Consider the following 20,617-nt stretch of genomic DNA (forward strand, 5'->3'; position numbering starts at 1 on the left):
GATCGTAGTATGCCCAATAGACAGGGATAACAATTGTGTATATCGAACTACTGTAAGATATGTGTGCTGCCTGAAAAGTATGGATCTCCTAACAAGAAAACGCAAATAACACATTACCCAGTATTCAGTAACAGGCATGTTTATTGACATTTAAGCTCACATTTTAAAAAATCGAAAGAGAGAGAGAGTGGAGAGATGTTACTAATGCACAAAAATTTCCTTAATGAGTTTGTTTACAATGTTGTTGCATTTGTGTTGAAGGTAAAACACGGACATATATTTTTACGCAGGAATAAGATAAAAAAGAAAATATTTAGGAGTACTTGAAAAGGATGGAACTAAAACACTACATTTTGCAAAAAATCAATAAGCCAATGATAATTGGTCTCAAATTTCACTCGGAATCCACTGCTTGTCGATCACACAAATTGGGACCTGCATATGGGCTATTTTGTTTTAAATGTGGCGAGGATATTACATCTTAGACCATTTACACTCTACATCTCTAGAGTGTCGTTTTTCTTCCATCCCTTCAAAGTCAATCCTTGTCGGATTGTGAAACTCTTCCAAAGCCAATTGGGAAACATTCCTGAAATCAGGAAACTCCTATTTGTTTCCAGTCACTGAAGGTTCATTTTTAAAAAGAAAAGTATCAAATCATTTTCCTGAGCTTTTCAGGAGAAGCGTGACAAAACAAAATAGCAACTGAAATCTGGTTGCTTGAGTGTACTTCTTTGAAGTTTTAAAACTCGTAAAACCAGCTACAGCATTGTGGGAAAAGGAAACACAAATACTACATCTACGGTCACTCAAAAAAAAAAAAAAGTAGAAAACGGTTGATAACAAATTTGCCATGTTTTTATCAAAAAATAATCAATCCAAAAATATTACCACACTTAACTAGGCACCATATTACAGCTGCCGTTATTACAAAAAAAAAAAACAGAGAAATATATTCTGCAGGTAAACACAGTGGCCAATGTCATCGTTTTCAAGTATTCTCGCAAAACAACAGATGCTGCAATCAATGAGTAAAAACGCTTTAATAGTGAAGATGGGACTTTGCTGGTGACACCAAAGTTGTTGGCTGGTGGTAGCCATGTTTGATTCAAGTAACTCTTCGATCCTCTTATAATGATAATTAAACCGACTCTCAATTTCAATAATTAATACATTTCTTAAATTAGGTAGTATAAAAAAACAATCTCTGAAAAGAACTGTAGCAAAAGCATAGTTAATCAACCCAAATAGTTAAACATACCAAATATGATGCCAGTTATAACAAATATATGGTGCTGTACGCAACAGGCGTGGAGGCCACTCTAGTTAAAAACAACTCCACTTTTCCTGTGTATCAAGGAAGTTTCAGTAACAACAAAATATCAAAAATAAAGCAAATATAGGACAAGGTTGTTTTAGATCCAATTTCCATATTTTATTTTTGTTGGTTATTATTGTTAAGATTACCGATTAAAACTCTTGTTTTAATGACAAGGTGTATGTTATGCTCAAAGAAAAACGAACAAACAAACAAACAAACACCCCCCATCAAACAAACAAACAAAATTAACAAAAAAGACAAACAAACATGTCATCCAATAAACCCTCAAGCACAAAAAAACATCACCACCTGAGTGACATTTGCAAGATGGCACAAACACACTTCAAAGTTTAAAAAAATATCGAAGACCTAAACTTTTGTCTAAGAGGGGTGGGAAAACGTCCTCCAAGAGCACCACTATGAGGAAAACGTATATTTCAAAAAGTGTTCTATCGTTGTGTCAGAGCAAAAACATTGTAAATCCATTTTGTATTAATCCGCATATCTTGCACAAAACTGCTCTGTGCAAAAACTTTGTACATCCATTTTGCATTACTCCTTGTATCTCGCACAAAAATGCTCTGTGCAAAACAATTGTACCTCAATTTTGTATAAATCATTCTATCTCGCAACAAAATGCTCCATAGAAAAACGTTGTATTTCCATTTCGCATAAAACCTCTTACTCGCACAAGCAAAAAACTTTGCATATCATTTTAGCATAAAAGCTTGTTTCTTGCATGAAAATGCTCTGTGCACAAACGCCATAACTCGAGGCATACATTTAAGCGAAGATACAACATTTTGACAATTTCAAAAACTTGCAGGTAATGCAAGTGCTAATTTAGGAGGAATGACATTTTTGCACTGACAACGACGATATATGAAAGAACGTTGAGAGAAAGGTTAGGAAGACAAACCCTATCGGTGAAAAGCCAAGACTCGGGCTGAAACAACTGACTATACCCATCGTAACGTCCCTCATGCAATACTCCCAAGGCCCTTTCGCCTACAGGTGACCTCAATCCTCCAATATCCTCCTCTCCTAAGTCACTTCATACCAACATGGCCCAATGTCATAAAGTCTGAATGCACAAAAACTTGCTAAGCACAGAAAAGTATTGCTTAACGGAAACAGGTAACCAGCCAAAATCACAAAGTTTACATTGTTGTGACTCGTGCCCCACTAAAGATTTGCTTCGCAGTATTATCTGCTTAACAGCTTTTTGAAATTCGGCTCATGTCTAGAGATGGATACGATTGGAATGCCTGACAGAGCGACAAGCAATCGTCATAAGGACTACAGCCCTCAGTTTTTCTCAACCCTTCATTTCGAAAAAAAGGATACTGAAGGATTTGGGAGGTATCGCGGTAACGAAATTCACTTCCTTCTTTTAAGTATTTCCACAAAATCAAGCTTTCAAGCCATTCATGATTCACAACTGCGCCGAAAAGAACAAGCTGAAACAAGCAAAGCTCTAAGAACCAGCTGAACAAAGCAAAGCTCTTCCTGAGACAAATATTTTGTAAGAACACCCTTAGAGTGGAGTATTACCTATGAAAATGTAGCGACACATTAACCGAATCCCACTCCCTTTTTGTTTATTTGACGTAGAAACAGTAGTTGTGGATTATAGTATACAAAAACAAAAAAACCTTAAATATTTTAGGCAGATCCAAGTAGAGGAGACTGACAGGGTTTGCTTCATTTAACGGAAGCGTTCATCCAAGGGCGAGGAGTTTCCTTTCTAAAAAAATTGAAGGAATGTCCGGGTTGATGGTCCACAGCCTAGAAGTCTCTTCCTCTGTACGAAGAAAACAAAACAAAAAGGTTCAAAAGATAGGTCTTGTTGACTGACTATCCTCAGAGGTTGAAAACAGTCACAACCAGTAAATGCTACATGGTGATTTGGCTGGTAACCTTATTTTGGAATAAAAAAATTTGTGTTTAGGATACTATTTGCACTTGTTTTATCCCAAGTAAATGCTAGCTTATCGGGCTGTTAGGCACAACTTGTAGGATGATACATAATATTTGTTACCAATGCTTTTTTTGGTGTTGGGTGGGGACTTGAAAAAAGTTTAAGTTCCTTTAAAGGGAAAAATTGCCTTGGATCGGACGAGTTGGTCTATAAAAAGCGTTTGTAGCCGTATGCTATAAAATACATGGTTAGAAAGATGTTTTAAAAGTAGAATATAATGACCCACGCAAATTTGCCTCGAAATTGCGTGGTTTTCCTTTTACTTTGTGAACTAACAAGGCCGGCCATTTATGGGAATAAAAATGGCCGACCGTGTTAGTCGACGAGGTAAAGGAAAACCGTGCACTTTGAAGCATGTTTGTGTGGATCATTGTATTCTACTTTTACAACATCTTTCTACCCATATGCATTTTAAAACAAAAGGTTACCAACGCTTTTCAAAGACCAACTCGACCGATCCAACGCAATGTGTTCCTTTAAGGCCCGTTCACACTAGCCTTGATAACGAGAACGAAAACGAGAAGGTTAACCACTGACGCCCTCGATTGGTTGAATGAACGTGCGCGTATTCTGCGTGGAGAAATTCAACCAATATAATGCGTTCTCCTTGCGCTGTGAATGTTATGGTTTTCGATATTGCTGCAGTGTGACTCAGCCTTTAACCGTGAAACTGTCCACATGGTAACTCTAACTCTCAAATCCAATGAGTCGGAAATTGAAGATCTTTTACTCACATTTGATCCGTCTCCCCATTGACCTGTATAATAATGCTAGTTTAAGATTCTTGTTGTTGGTCTTCAACATCTTCTAATTTGGTTTCTGTTGATAAAATGAGGAATAAATATAGAAAGAAATATGTTACAGCTTCTTGTTTAAACTTGTTCAAAAGAAAATCAGACCTCTTATTTCTTTCTTGAAGAGGCCAAGCAAATTCCTTATAACAGGAAAAACCCAGACATATCAAATTTGTGTCCTTGAGCAAGGCACTTAACAATAAGTGCTTTGTAGAAAGTTGGGAAGGTATTGCACTCTGCTCTACCAGCCAGGCTCCTAGTGGATGATACCCATACCTACATCCTTACCGACTGTGAAGGGGATAACCCCGCTTAAAGCCATTGGACACTTTCGGTAAACCTTATTGTCCAAAGGCCCACACTTCGCGTATCGCAACTTATATATAAAATTATAAACCCGTGGAAATTTAGGCTCTTATCGGTCATCGGAGTCGGGAGAAAATAACGGGAAAACCCACCCTTGTTTCCGCACGTTTCGCCGTGTCATGACATGTGTTTAAAATAAATCCGTAATTCTCGCTATCGAGAATTGATAATTGTTTTAATGTTTTCTCAAAAAGTAAAGCATTTCATGGAATCATATTTCTTTCACCATTACCTTCTGTAAACCCTGTAAGTTATTTGTAAATCTGTGAACTTTTATTTTTTTTCTGTTCAGAAAGTGTATAATGGCTTTAAGCCTCAGGATGGTTGATTTGGGTCGATAGCCCAAATCAGTTATAAAGTGTAGCTCTAACCTTGAAGTGGCCGTTCGGTCTAGTAATGTTAAGTGATATCTCATAATAAAAAAATGTATCTCCCCCTTTTTATCAAAAGGGCAACCAGTCAACCCAGCATCATGCTCCCCCACCCATACACCCTCCCCCAGACTTACCATCGGACTCCCCCTCTGACGTCCAGAGGGTCAGATTGTCTCTTAGCAACTGCAGAATCAGCGTGGAATCCTTGTAGTTATCTTCAGGGACCTTGTCCAGTTCCTTCAATGCGTCGTCGAAGGTGTCTTTGGCCAGCTTGCATGCCGCTTCCTTCGAGTGATAACAAAAAATTTGTTGCTTATTTTACACATGTTACTGTACAAAATTTCATGCCATACACATTGCTTGCAACTGGTATTTAGCTGGTAATTACTTAGCATAACAATTGAGTGGAGTCTTGGCCGGTAATCTGATTTTACTAGGCATGAATTTGTTTGCTTAAGCAGCTCTATGAAATTGGGCCCAGAATAAGGTTATTAACCAAATTACCATGTCACTTGTACAATCTGTAACTGGTATCCTGCTTCTATTGGCTAAGCAGATAATTTGTAGCAAAATTTTCTGCTAAGCAGAAATGAGCAGGATACCAGTCACAAATTGTATACCTGACATGGTAGTTTGGCTGGTGACCTTATTTTGATGAGGACAATTTTGTTGGGCTTAGTTTCTTTTTGTGCTAAAGCAGCTCTCTGAAGTTGAGCCCATCAATTGGATCAATAGAGCGTTACTAAAATTTAACTCGCAGGAGGCTTGTAGCCTGAGTGTCCTACCGGGTTATTCATGATCTCGTAGTGGAATACGGAGAAGTTGAGCGCCAGACCAAGTCGGATGGGATGTGTGGCAATCAGATTATCAGCGTCTGCTGCTGCGTCTTTGTAAGCGGCAAGGCTGCTCTCAGACTGCTCTTTTCTTTTGTCTCCGTCACTGAACTCGGACAGGTAGCGGAAGTAATCCCCTTTCCTAAAAACAATACAAAATAAACCCAAAACATCAAAACATGTGGTCTCCAAACCTGTCAAAAAAACTTGTTTCACCACCACGCTTTCTTTCGAGTCTGTTTTTTTTTTAATTTATAGATTGTTTACTTTTATGATAAATTTTAGTAAGTTTTTGATGTTAAAATGAGCAGTAAAATAAAATAACAAAAATTGGGCGCACACTGCTCTTCATAGAAGGGAGGACACCACGTTAAGTAAGTGGGTGAGAGTTCATAGTTTCACGTACAGCTACAGTCCAGGGCCCAATTTCATAGAGCTGCTTAGCACAAAAATTTGCTGAGCATGAAATTTCTTCCTTGATAAAAACAGGATCACCAACCAAATTTCCATTTGTTGCATATTGCTTGTTACTGGTATTCAGCTGTTGTTTGCTCATCCTGAAAATCATGTGGAAAATTGGTTGGTAATCCTGTTTTTATCGAGGCAAAAATGTCATGGTTAGCAAATTTTTGTGCTTAGCAGCTCTATGAAATTGGGCCCTGCTTTGATCATGACGACACAGCCCCTCGAAGCCTCAAATTCTACTGGTATTACGAACTGGTTTATTTGTGAAACTTATTTCAAAATGTTTTTTTCAAATAAAGTTACCCAGTTTTTCAAAGGTTTAATCAGGGCCTAAGTTCATAGCTGTTGAGCTGAAGAAGCAAGAAATGAGTGGGGTACCAGTCATAGAAATGTACGTAGTTTGGCTTGTAATCTAATTTTGTAGAGTTTTCTGTGCTTAGCAAGTTTTTGTGCTTACATGCTTTACGAAATTGCGCAAGGTTCAGCTCAATTTTTAATTCTGTAGTTTTGTCTTTGATCTTACATTTTACGGTAGAAGACCTTTGACTCAAAATCATCTTCTTTTGTGTTTGTGATTAGATGCTCGTCTAACACCTTTAGGATCTCGTAGCAGGTGTCCGATAATTCCTTCTCGATCTAGAAACGAAAACAAAAGTACAAAAGGATTGCAAACTTTAAAGGGAAGCATACATTTGGTAATTACTCTTATTAATTTATGGCAATGACAACTTTTGGTTAGAAGCCTACAGCAACTTTCGATAGGATAGAGCATTTTGATAATATTTCACTTGGAAGAAAAGGGGTTACAGTGTATGTAAAAAAAAACAAGTTGTTATGCCACCAAATTTGAATCTGAGAAGCGTTACTGTCAGTAACGCTTCTCAGTGTGTGTATTCCAATTTTTCGGTCATATTGTTATCAAAAACGCAACCATCTTTGAAATGAAATTTTTTTACACGTCAGTTTTATTGATACATCAGAATTGATATAGGATTAAAACAATTGAACGGTTCCAAAATCCAAAGGTATAGTTTGCCTTTAAAGCCATTGGACACTTTCGGTACAGAAAAAAAATTAAAAGTTCACAGATTTACAAATAACTTACAGGGTTTACAGAAGGTAATGGTGAAAGACTTCTCTTGAAATATTATTCTATGAAATGCTTTACTTTTTGAGAAAACATTAAAACAATATCAATTCTCGATATCGAGAATTACAGATTTATTTTAAACACATGTCATGACACGGCGAATCATGCGGAAACAAGGGTGGGTTTTGCCGTTATTTTCTCCCGACTCCGATGACCGATTGAGCCTTAATTTTCACAGGTTTGTTATTTTATACATAAGTTGTGATACACGGAGTGTGGGCCTTTGACAATACTGTTTACCGAAAGTGTCCAATGGCTTTAAGCAAAAGTTATCAAGCATCCTTAAAAAAACAAAAACGACATAATATTAAAACTCAGTTTGACAGTTTTACATGTGCTAAGCAGTTAACAAACCTCAATACGGTATTCCTTGGCTAGTGCAATTTTGAAGGGATCCCCTTTGCCCTCCGGCTTTGCCATCTCTTTATCCTGTTCCGTGTTGATCGTCCGCCATGCAGACCGTCGTGCGCCAATGACGTTCTTGTAAGCGACGGAGAGCAGGTTACGTTCCTCCGGTGTGAGCTGATGTCCGCGCTTCACCAGCTTACTGATGGCCTCCACCATATCTGTGATGAATAAATAAAAAAGAAACTCATCATTGGCATGAACATTCTCCTGTATGCAGGCCTGATACTTCAAGGAGGCAACAAAGGCGATTGCCTGGATGCCCCCTTGTCATTGCCTTGGTGCCCTTAAAATGCTCCAGTAGAAACTAACAATTTCCTTATTATAGGGTGTCCTTTTACCAAGCAAAAAATGCCTTGGTGCTCTTATGGGGTGTTGTGGCCGAGTGGATAAGAGCATCGAACTCTAGCTCTGGTGCTTCTGTTCAGTCAAGTGTGGGTTCGAATCCCGGTCGTGTAACTTGTGTCCCTGAGCAAGATACTTAACTATAATTGCTTCTCTCCACCCAGGGGTAAATGGGTACCTGTGAGGGCAGAGATGGTTCTTGTGATCGATTTAGCCGAGTAGCGCATATTAATGTTGCACAAGGCTGTATACTCACCACCAGGGAGCTGAGATGGATTAAGGAGTGAAATGAGGCCCAGTGACCAGGTAATAATAATGTTATTATTATTATTATTAGTATTATTATTCCAAAAACGAAGCATACCGGTCTGTGTATGAAATCACAAATTGAGGGACAGAAGGGGCAGAACTGAAGTCCAGGCCTGGAATTACATGCAGCATGGCCTCCATTGCCCTTGGTCTTAGCCTTGGTGCCCTTTTCAAAGTATTAAAAATCATCTCATGACAACAGGAAACGGAAACTTTTCATGATAAATTTTGTTTAAACTAATCAACATATGCTCGGTAATGACCCACAAAAACAAATTGATATAATTTGATTAAAAGCGAACACGGTGCATATTCCGTTGACATGTACGTACATGTATTACTACCGTGTTGGAGCACGCGTCGAACGTGTACGAAATCCCTGAGAAAACATTACCTCTCACTCTCTCTCATCCATGCCCAATTTTTTTATCACCTCGTTTAATTAAATTTTCACAGGTTGGTGGGCTGAATATGTTTAATGAAAATTAAAGGGTTGAAATAAACCTGCTCTTCTACAAACCAATGCTACATCATAACATTGGTAAATGTTAAAAAAGCAATATACATTCTTTAAAGCAAATGTGTAATATTGGTAATAGTCCATAGAGTATGAACACTTGATGTGACCCTTTTGGTAAACAGTATTTTCAAAGGCCCACACTTCGTGTATCACAACTTCTATATAAAATAACAAACCTGTGGAAATTTAGGCTAAATCGGTCATCGGAGTCGGGAGAAAATAACAGGAAAACCCATCCTTGTATCCGCACGTTTCGCCATGTCATGCCATGTGTTTAAAATAAATACGTAATTCTCGCTATCGAGAATTTATATTGTTTTACTGCTTTTTCTCAAAAAGTAAAGCATTTCATGGACTAATATTTCACTGGAAGTCTTTCACCACTACCTTCTGTAAACCCTGTAAATTATTTGTAAATCTGTGATTTTTTTATTTTTTTGGGTACCGAAAGTGTCCAATGGCTTTAAGCTCAATCAATCATTGGAGTTACACCCACAAAAAATGGGGAAAAAAATACCTGAAAAGTTTCACTCAATTCAAGAAAAACTACTTATTTTACTCACCACTCAAAAACTAAATTGCATTTCCAGCAAAAATATATTTAAGGAAAGTTTTCCACCATAACTATCTTCGTATCGTGTAAAATATTTTTTTTTATCAATGTTATACACATCCTTTCAATCATGATATCAACCAATCTGAATGACAATGCAGTGACCTTGATAACAGGAAGTTTCTAGGCAATTTGGAGTCATCTCTAGAACCAAGGCCCAATTGCACAGAGCTGAAAATATTGCTTTACAATTGCCTGCTCAGCCAAAATAAGCAGGATACCACCAGTCACAGATTGTACATGTGGCATGGTATTTTAGCTGGTAACCTTATTCTGGTAAGCATAAGTTTGCTGTGCTTAGCTACTTTTTGTGCTTAAGCAGCTCTATGAAAATGGGCCCCGGAGTAACAAAGCGTGTTGTAATGTGTGAACTGGCGGTCTTTTCACTGCTAAAAACAAATGAGATGTACATAATGTTGTTTGTCTGTTCTTAGACTTGGTCAATAGATTGTTTAAGACTGGCGCATATCAAAAACAAGGGAAGAAAAAAACTTCAACAAAGACTATATTTTACAGTGAAATCAAAAGTTCTTTTACAATTTTTATATACAAAACTCTTCTGGAAATAAAAACAAAAAAAACAAAACAAAAACATACTAATTTGTTGATACAAATTATTAAAATTAAAACTGAAACAAAATTAAAACTCACATCCGAGAAAAAAAAATATGCACATTTTAAATAAGATTTTGACACTTGTAGCCCATGGAGCAAGTTGAGAAGTGGTGTTCACTAAATGTTGTAGCATGTACATGTAGCAGCTTTTACAAGAAAATGTATGCCGGGCAAACTGTGTTAAGGGTTGATCCCTGTGTCAGACCCATCATTCTGAATCCATTAATTCACAATGGAGCACAATTGGTGAATTTTACAATGTGCATTGTAATAGAGACGGTGAGACTCGGTGAATTTAGCAAATTAACAAGGTGCATTACAAGGGGGGGGGGGGGGGGCAGTACTTAATGTACATTCCGAGTTTAAAGATGTTAGGATTGGTAGAGTTGACAAGTTGACAAGTTGCTTACTTACAGGCCTAGAAGTTCGCTTGACTCCGCGAGAATCAAAATGGATTCTCGCTGAAGAATTTCGCGAGAATCCAAGATTCTCCTAAATTTCGGGGAAGGATTCTCGCATATTTTTGGGGAGAATTTCTGTTTTATTGCATATATTTTTACATGAATATTTGCTACATGAAGTGTTTTGAAAATAAAGTAATTATGAGAAGACATAACAGGGGTTTCTCTTAACTTTTTGTTTCAATCGCGTGTATTAAATACACCAAATTTTGTAACGTGTAAAAAAAGAAAAAAAAAAAAAAAAAAAAAAAATGTGTAATAGGTGAAGTCCTTAGAATTGCGTTTTTGGACGATTTTATCTCTTAATTCATGCCCTAAATCATCCGTTTTCCATCAAAAATAATTCTATGAATTCGAGAGTTGAGGATCGGTTGTTTTGAACATGTCTTGAACTCCGTTTGCAACGAAATCTTTGAGAATCAACGATCGGTCACTGAGAAATAATTCAATGAACTTTGCCCCGCAATAACGCCTTCTGTCGGCAAAAGTTGTTCGTGTTATTAGAATTTCTCCAAGGCTGTGCATTGTGCACAATCTGCAGGCGTAATGCACAGTGTGCAGCATTTCTTTACTCCGTTGGTGAACGTGTACTGCACTGAATTCTAGTCAAGAATATCGTGAATATGGAACTACCAACTGCCGTCAACGGCCAATCACAGCGTGCAGATCAGAATGTTGGTTAGACTGAACTTTGGTCGACCGTGTGTGTGTGTGTAGCGATGGGATACTCGGCACCATGTAGTTTGTGCATCGTGTTTTTCCACGTGTATAAAAGCAGATTAATTCCGTGAGCTTACTATCCAGGGAGACTATTCGTCCAAAACGGGATCTTTTGCGCTATCAACCAATCCGCGGACAGGATAAAACAAAATATACTGGGGTTCGTTTTTGGGCTGGAACCAATAACTGTTCCGGTCCTTGGCTTGTGTTTACCAACGACTTAAATTCAACCGAACTACATCGTGTATTACAGGCAGGGAGTGCGTGGTGTGTGACGAACAATGACGGCCGTTTAGGAGTAAGGATCAGACGATGACTCGACTCGACAGCGACGTGAATGTTTTTAAAAACTAACTTTATGTCGGTTAAACGGAACTAAAAAAATTCATGTTGACCCAAATGTAAAGCCGAGAAAGTGATTTTCCCCTTCTAAATGCTGGCAATTTCACGCGAATCTACTCAGATTCGCGGCGTATTCGCCGGGCGCGAATCTTCGCGCGAATCGATTCGCGGATTCGCGTCGGATTTCTAGGCCTGACTTACATAACAAACCTATGAACATTTGGGCTTAATCTGTTGTTATTTTAAGTAACTACCAAAAGTGCCACTGCCTTTAACTGTAAAGGTTGATGAGGATTGCTAAAAAAGAAAAGAACACCAATTGTTTAATTTCAGTCTAGAAGTTTACTGATTATGAAGTTCATACTAAAAATAAAACTGTATGAAAACCTGAAGTAAATGCAATAAACTGATTTCTAATGTTAAACCAAAATTAAGGTCTAAGGACAATGCATTATATACATGGTGAAAATTGTGCATGCCCAAAAGTTTGGTTATCTCATGAATGTTGTATTCACACACACTATCTGTGACAATTTTGTCAGCTCTACCATTCCAATCTTGTACACACTACCTTTAACCGCAATAGCCCGAATGTTAAAAAAATCATTACGTGTAGGGTTGGGACTTCCTGATGAAAAGGGAGGCTCCACATTCTATCTAGGAGGTATTTTGAAATGTTGGTATTTCCACCTTTTGATAACCCCTTGTAGACAATAATAGAAGTAATACTGCTACAAAGCATTTACATGGCGCTATAAAACAAACAGAGCGCCCAACGCCAAAGGTCCAGTGTGTGTATAAGAACCCAGTGCGCTCCTCGAAAAAGAGAAGGGGGTTCACCCTGGTGTTCCTGGCTGGATTGGCAGCATATGGCGCCACAGCACCTTGTCAACCATTACATGGTGCATGGGAAAGGAAAAGGTTTCATACTTCATAAACATAGCTCCACAATACCTTGCAGGAAAATACTGAATGTTTTAAAAAGTGCATTTAGCACCACTGAGTGACGGATATGAGCACTATAAGATACCACTTTTGAGTTGAAACCAACGGTTCTTTTCCGAACCACCCCAACTCATTCATGTCATTAGAGATAGTCATTTCTTGGTGTTACCGCAAACCTTTCTATATCGTATTTCCACCATGCAGTTTCAAATCCTACTATTTAGTGTGTTATGGATTTAAAGCAGCTTTTTGAAACAGTATCCAGTCCTCAGTGCTTGTTTAAAAAGACCAACAAAACTGACATTTTTTATATCCGCAGAAAAGATAGCAGGTAAATTCTTCGCTACACGAACAAGTCTGAATTTAGATAAAAGTCTGAACATTTTTTGTCCCAGCAATTTTAGCACTACATTTCCTGTTCAGTATCCTTGGGCTAAAAGCAACCCCTGTAGCTAGTCTATTGTGATCACCGACCACATTTTGGTGGCGTTCAGTAATGGCATTGAGTAAGATCGATTGTGTTCTCTAAATGGTGAACGATGAATTAGCTCCTTTTGAATTAAACATTCCCTTGCATGACCTGACAAGCCTATAATATAAGCGCACGTTAGGCACCTTGACAACCATTGGGAAAAAGGAACCAGGAACTTTTGACATAAATCAGAGCACAACCATACCGAAAGCTAAACCGAGAGTTCAACACTATAGTCACGGCAGTAACAAGTGTACACAGAAGTGAGAGATTCGGTTCTTGTCTTTTGAATTCCAGTGAACCGGGTCAAACTATCCTTATTAATATTACAATAATTATTTAGAAGGTTACTGGGCATGCTCAAGAAGCGTATATGCATAAGGACTAGGGCGCCTTTGGCAGCCAGCAACATCCAATATTAAAACAGGCATAAAACTACATTATTAAAACTCAGTAAATCTGAGACAAAAATATACAAAATGTACACTGAAAACGACAGACAGTCTGCAAGAGTAAATAATGAAAAATTAAGATTTTATTATTTAGTTAATTAAATTTGGCGGATAAACTAAAAACAAGCAGACAAATTTTGTATATTTTTTAGCCCTATCCCATACTGTATGGTGGCCCTGAATATTTTTGCGACGTCGTGAATATTTTTGCGACGTCGTGAATTTATTCACGACAAGTCGCAAATTTTTTCATGACTAGTCGCGAATTTTTTCACGACAAGTCGCGAATTTTTTTACGACTAGTCGCAAATTTTTTCACGACTAGTCGCGAACATTTTCATGACGTCGTGAATATTTCTGCGACTAGTCGCGAATATTTTTTCAGTAGCTTGAGTGTGTAATTACTGTATTCACGTTGACGGCTTAGTAAGACTAAGCTGAAAGCTGTCCCGTACGATGATGGATCCGGAGGAGAATTCCGACTCTTGCAAATCGATGGTGGGTTATTTAAACAAAACTAACGTTGACGTATGGCCCTTACGGTAGGCCTACGAGGCCTGACGTTATAGTTTTACTAGTACTTTAGTAGAAGTAGGCTATCCTATGCTAGGCAATAAACGTTGGCACTTTCACTCTTCAGATAAAACATAACGTTATATGTCACCCGAGGTAAATTTTACAAACAACCCAATGATAAGTTTAATTATAATGTGTTGACAATTTCAGCAAATAAATTTGACAATTTTTACCTGAAATGTTAGAGCAATTTGCGTTGTTATTTCCAACTTTGAAACGCGAGTTCGTTCCGTCACGGCAGGGTGCAACGCATCACGTAATCCCCCACCAAGTTAAACTGAAAGATTAATCCTTTGGCATTCAGAATTATTTGGGTTTGGAGTAATTCAACCTTGAAAACCCCCGAAATATTGATGAAAGTCAGACACTGTTTTTTCGAACTTCGATAACAATTCTACTGGATAAAACATGGGCCCCATACACATAGCTGAGTGGCTACAATCTTCATAGCTTGGCTCTCTACGCGTGCCGTGTAAGAATTACACACTCAAGCTACTGAAAAAATATTTACGACTAGTCGCGAATTTATTCACGACTAGTCGCAGAATTATTCACGACGTCGTAACAAATATTTGCAACTAGTCGTGAAAATATTCCCAACCGTAAAAATATTCGCGACGTCGCGAAAATATTCGCGACTTGTCGTGAATAAATATACGACGTCGCGAAAATATTTGCGACTAGTCGTGAAAATATTCGCGACGTCGCGAAAATATTCGCGACTTGTCGTGAATAAATATACGACGTCGCGAAAATATTCGCAACTTGTCGTGAATAAATATACGACGTCGCGAAAATATTCACGACTGGCTGTGTCCCTTCAGGGCCACCATAATACTGTCTGATAAAAATTCTCGAAACAAATTTTCAGTAGTTTGTGTTTCCTTTCCTTACGCCCTCCAAGAATGTGTAACTATTTTTTATGCGTATGAGCACAGCGAAGTACATGTGTACATAGCATGACTATATTATTCTGATTTAAAAAGAAAATACTTTAATCAAGTGAACTCTAATACATCAAAGGGTCATGTGTCACTGACTGATGATGTTCCCAATTTCTACTTCTCTCCTAGCTTTACAATGATAACCCAGCCACTCCACAAAACGCCTGGTTTAGTTGTGAAATTCTTCGCATGTACATTGCATGAGTCACTGAATTTGTTTCCATTGAAAATGGATTAGAGCTCTCAGTCTCGAGTAGTATTCCATGAGGCCGAGGTGTCTGCATGAATTTTGGTTGCAATGGCCTGAATTTAAACACCTTTACAGGACTTGAATTTCCAAGGAAATCTACAATGGACCATGGGTCTCGTTACCCAAGGCTTTCATCAGACCTACAATGGGGCAGGGTTTTTTCCCCACTTGAACTTTTAGAAGGAGGTATGGAATTGAAAAGGTTAATTCATACAATAAGAAGTCTTCAAATGTAACTGGTTAATAGCAGGAAACGGTTTCACCCAGTATTTTGCATAGCAAAATATTTTGACTGAACAAATTTTGTGCACACTACTGAATGGTAACATTGAGTAGCAAAATGATGATTTTTGAATAGCAACTGACACATTTTGCATAGCATTTTGCTCGTTCACTGGTTTAGAGTTGTCAGTAAACCCTGCACAATTAATGGGCAACTTCAAGCTCCTTTGAAAGTTCTCATAATGATTGATGAGTGGTCACAGACTCAGTGTGGTATAGTCATGCTCTAAAAGACAACCACTCTAGAGTTTTTATTTGTTAAGGTCCTGACCTTGTCATTTCCTATTCATGTGTGCAGTGCTTACTCCAACCATGCTCCAACTTACCACAAAATTCCCCACATATTCTACGCACACTATCAGACTGACCCCATGCCACACCGTCTTTAAACCCTTGACAGACTAAGCAATTTGACTATCCTGCACTCCACATCTCATTTCCTTTTCTCCTCTTGCACTCCACACTAAATTGTTGGACTTAAGATAAGATTGGAATTTCTGACCCTGTGCTAACAAAGTGTAACTGACCTGCTAGCAAAAATTCTTCTAAATTCTTTACTAATAGACAATTTGATAAAAATAGGAATTGGGGTTGTAAGAGCATAGAGCAAGAAAGAGTTAGCAGGAGGATTTCCCCATTCACAAGCAAGCGTCTTGGGGCAATCCACGAATGTAATTCGCGAAAATTTGGGCCGAAATGAAAAACAAAAAAAACACATTATACAACAAACAATTTGGGTCAACTATGCCCCACAGTTAAAAAAAAACTTAACTAAACTTCTTGATTTGATATTGGCACTCCTTAAACAACTATAAATGCCTATAATGTTTTAAAGTTCCAAATAAAAATGATCTTTATGACAAACCCTTTTTCATAAAAGTTCTAATTCCCCAAAAGCCCATCATTGGGTGTGACAAAATTTCAAGCTGGCAGGCATCATGGAAAGAAACATTATATCTATTGAGAGTTTGAAGCTTTTGTCTGTAAAATTAAATGAAAGTGAATTTATTGGAAGGTGATGGATCAAAGGTCAATATGAGTCAGCCATGTTTAAACCAATGGGCAGCGTGCCTATTGATACCTCCCGGCACTAAACCCTGGAAGGGAAGCACTGGAAATCAATGCTGATTGGCTCAGCAAAAGTGACTGCTCTGCGCGCACGCTTGTTGAAAGTTTTGATTGCTTGTTTGTAAGGTACCCGCTGAAGATTGGGCAAATTCTTGATAAATCATCTCGCATTGAGTGGTACATTGAGACATGTAGATGAATGTTATTTCAGACTGAGTAGGATGCCCTCTACTTAACCTTCGGTCCTTATTGTAGAAGTGGAAAAGGTTGCTTAATAATAATGAGCAGAGGACTACAGTAGGTCTACTCATAAACACATATTTAGGTATTATTTTTAATTACTATTCAATTAAAAAACACGAGACAGCCAGTGGCCGCAGGCCTGTGGTTCAATATTTATCAAGCAATGTCTGTACTTTGCAAAGTATGTAATTTCGCTCTGCAAGGACATCATCATAAACAAACCAATTAATCATGAAATTAAAACAATAAAAATACACAGACCTTATCGCCAATCCGCTTGGCTGATTTTACTGGATGGCCATACAAAAGGCATCATGTTCATGGGATGGAAAAAAGGGCTTTGAAAGCCCCTTTTCTTTCCCACACATCCAGTGCCTTCCGGCAATTCTGAAAAAAAATCAGTCAAGCGCGGCGGGAATCGCGATAGGGTATGACTATTAGGCCTGGGCGAATTATTCGAATATCCGGTTAATGGCAAATAGGTTTTCCTATCCGTAACCGCGAATGCCTTTTTTTTCTTAACCGGATATCCGCATAGGGCGCAAATACCTGTGTACAAACCGGATAATTCTGTAATAACAACCGAGTAACCGGATATTCTTTAACTATCTGAATATCCGCGGACGTCAACGGATATAAATGTTTCGTCTGAATCCTTATGAAACTTCTGTTAAGACAGCATAAAACAGTATAAATTAAGTATTTTACTAAGCTCACCTCCGTGAAGAGTTAAAACAATGACATTTCTGACGTAATTTGTCCAAAGATTACACAAGTTTTCCTTCACGTAGAGTCAATCACGATCAAAAGAAAAAGCAAATCGCCTTCTTTAAATTAGATCCGGTCATTTTTATGAATGAACCGAGTGACACTGTCTTAAACTAATATCAATCCGCCCATAAGATCTCATTCACAAATGAACAGTGCCCTCTATTGGCAAAAAAAAATTTTTTTTTAATATATTTTTTTAAATAGCGCCCTCTCGTGGCGAAAAAAATTATTCGAGTATCCGGTTAATTTCGGATAGTTGGCCAGCGGTATCCGAATAACAAAATTTCACTATTCGCCCAGCACTAATGACTATGATGAATAAAATGTCCAGGAAAGTTTCAAACAGTCACTCATATTTCAACAATTAAAGTAATTTTAAAGTTTAATAACATATACAAAGGTTCAAAACACATTTGCATAAAAATTACAAAATTAAATTTGTTTCATTCATTCATACGATGAGAAAATAGGCCTAGCCCTAGCATGCCCAGTAACTGGGGCGCTGTAGTATTCCTTTTTTTCGAAATTTTGACATTGGTCATACCGATGATGTAAAAATTTCGGGAAAAAAGGAATACAGCTCCCCAGTTACTTGGTCTAGCCCAGCCCAAGCCCAAATTACAATTTATTTAATTTATATTTATTATATCGTGAGAGGTCCTGTTTTCAAGGTGTCCCTAAAATCGTGGCAAATCTTTTACCTCTCTGTGCGCGATGTAAACAGTCCCTAGATCAAATTTGTGTGGTTTTATTTGCCAAGCAAACAGTCTCCTCTCCCTTGACCAAAACTTAGAAACACATAAGGCTCCACTGGTTAGTTGCACTAATAAATGCAAAAAGTTTGGTGTTTTAGGGATTTCTACAAGGTACAAAAATATGTCATAATGTTGAGGCCATATAAAAAAAAATTGCTCATCGAAAAAGTTGCATCAAATACTATTTCAATTCACAATTCACGATGATCAAATCATGTGACTGAACATTCTGCTGAGCAGTCTGTAAATAAAATCTAGGCTTAAAGAAGCCATATGCCTCATATCATTTTCTGATACTCTTTGAGATTTTTTTTAACCCTCATATCAATATAATTATAAATACTAAAATTTAAACAAGGGCTTGGTGATTCAATTATCACTGTTTATTTAAACGCTTTATTATAAATATTTTTTTTTTTAAGAAGAAAAAAATTATATAAAAATCAGATTTGACAGCCAATAATTATTCACACTTTTTATTTAATTTTTTTATTATATATTCTTTGGACATTAGGCCAAAAAAACCAAAAACCCAGTTGATTGCCCGCCCGCATCCTTTTTTGGGGCCGCATCCTTTTTTTTCACTATTTACTATTTTTGTAAATTTTTGAAAATTTCAATGTCCATAAAGTTTTAACATATGTTTGCATACTTCTTATAAACAAATGAAGGTAATTAGGGCATCAGTTGGCATCATTATTTTTTTCCCAATTCAAAGAAAAAGCCATAATACCGTGAGGATAAATTATAGTGAATAACTCAATAAGTGAGTGAGTGACAAAAAATGCATTGCCATTGTATTGTCAGTCGGGTCAGAATCTACAAAATAATTGCAAAACGAAAGTAACAACACAATTGATAGTCAATACAAACATCATTTTACATAACAAGCATTTATTACAACTGTCACCAAAAATCAAAGAATTAATCATTTTGAGCGTTCGTTGTCATGTGCACTTGTGCTTAGTGACTACCTCATGCAGTCAAATGCAATGCCATGTCAATGCACTGCTTGCCATACCACATCACTAGTCGACAGGCCCCAAATAACACACCACACACATGATGATCGTCAACTGCACAGAAGCTATGTCAATTATCATGGGCCGATCACTAACTAAATTCTCACGAAATTTACACGAATATCTTCAATTCTTACCCTCATATCTCTCGGCTTGTTCGGCCAATCTAGCGGTGTATATCAGATCTTCTCTGTCGGATTCTTCCATGTTGATTAAGTGGGATTAAATTGAATTTTATGCAAACAATTATCGCCAAAATCGAAGGTAACCGTGCTAGTGAATCGATAAACCACACCCGGTGACCCGCCAAACGATGAACCTAGTTCCGGTGAAGTGCGGTGTGCATTGTTGAATTGCGCGTATTCACTTGTGTGCAGCTCTTCTGTGTGAGCAGTTTTTTTTTTGGTTTATGGGTTGTTGTTGTTGTTGTTGTTGTTGTTGTTGTTGTTGTTTTTTTTTTTTGGGGGGGGGGAAGGGGATTTATAACAAGGAGACTTCAATCTAACCTCCCCTCAGCTTATAAAATGCTAAACAAACACAATCTCACTAGTAACTAAAAGACCACAACCTTCACGATCTCGTGCCAGGATAATTCTGTACCCGCCCCATCTCCGAAATATTAAGAGATTCCACTGACAGCGCCCTCTTTTTTTTTTTTAGACACAACTGGCAGTTCCTGTATGTCCTTTTCGCATATATCCTGTTCATTGGTTCATGGAAGAAAGAACTACATGGGCGTTGCCCAAACGTTCCTCAAACTTGTGTTCATTACATCCATGTGTGTCTGCTAAATTTCCGTAATGGAATCTGTAAATTACGGCCGGTGAACGAGTCTAAGCATCACATCATGCGCCAGGCAGTGCAATACAACTTGTAGCACCCAAAACCAATTCAGGAAACTACATGTGGAAATGTCAACACTTGCAAAAGCAATGACTTTCTGTATTAAATGTCAGTCTTATTTTGAAGAGAACAAAAAATCGTAGAGATCAAATAATCATGTTTTAACTGGGGAACTTACTTTTATGCGTCATCCAAGATCAAACGATATTTTATACGAACTATTTTCTTGCGCAGCTGAGTGTTTGTTGACCTTTCACTTTCAGATTAGTCTTTTTTTCAGTCACAACAGCAGTTAAAATGGAAGATTTGAGTGAGCGCGCATTGATTTTGACAGCTCCCGTTTTTACTTCCTACATTACGTAATGTAAACGGTTAAACAC

At 37.7% G+C, this 20,617-nt stretch overlaps 1 protein-coding gene across 1 annotated transcript; it reads right to left on the reverse strand.

Moving 5' to 3' along the window:
* Positions 1–118: 118 nt before the first annotated feature.
* LOC139939213 (14-3-3 protein 2-like) lies at positions 119–19,711 on the reverse strand. The gene is made up of 7 exons (XM_071935007.1): positions 19,532–19,711; positions 7,639–7,850; positions 6,658–6,770; positions 5,622–5,811; positions 4,971–5,121; positions 4,037–4,121; positions 119–3,125 (listed from the first exon to the last, which is right to left on the reverse strand). Exons 1-6 carry the CDS (start codon positions 19,599–19,601, stop codon positions 4,078–4,080), a joined length of 780 nt encoding a protein of 259 aa, XP_071791108.1. The 5' UTR covers positions 19,602–19,711; the 3' UTR covers positions 119–3,125; positions 4,037–4,077.
* Between the last annotated feature and the right edge of the window lie 906 nt (positions 19,712–20,617).

Source organism: Asterias amurensis, chromosome 6 (genome assembly GCF_032118995.1).
Source record: "Asterias amurensis chromosome 6, ASM3211899v1".
Classification (NCBI taxonomy): Eukaryota; Metazoa; Echinodermata; class Asteroidea; order Forcipulatida; family Asteriidae; genus Asterias; species Asterias amurensis.

Coding starts and splice junctions, on each gene's coding strand:
- LOC139939213 (XM_071935007.1), bottom strand. CDS start 19,601: ATGGAAGAATCCGACAGAGAAGATCTGATATACACCGCTAGATTGGCC. Junction 5,122..5,621: donor ACGAGATCATGAATAACCCG/GTAGGACACTCA, acceptor TATCACTCGAAG/GAAGCGGCATGCAAGCTGGC. Junction 4,122..4,970: donor GTCAGAGGGGGAGTCCGATG/GTAAGTCTGGGG, acceptor TTTTATCAACAG/AAACCAAATTAGAAGATGTT.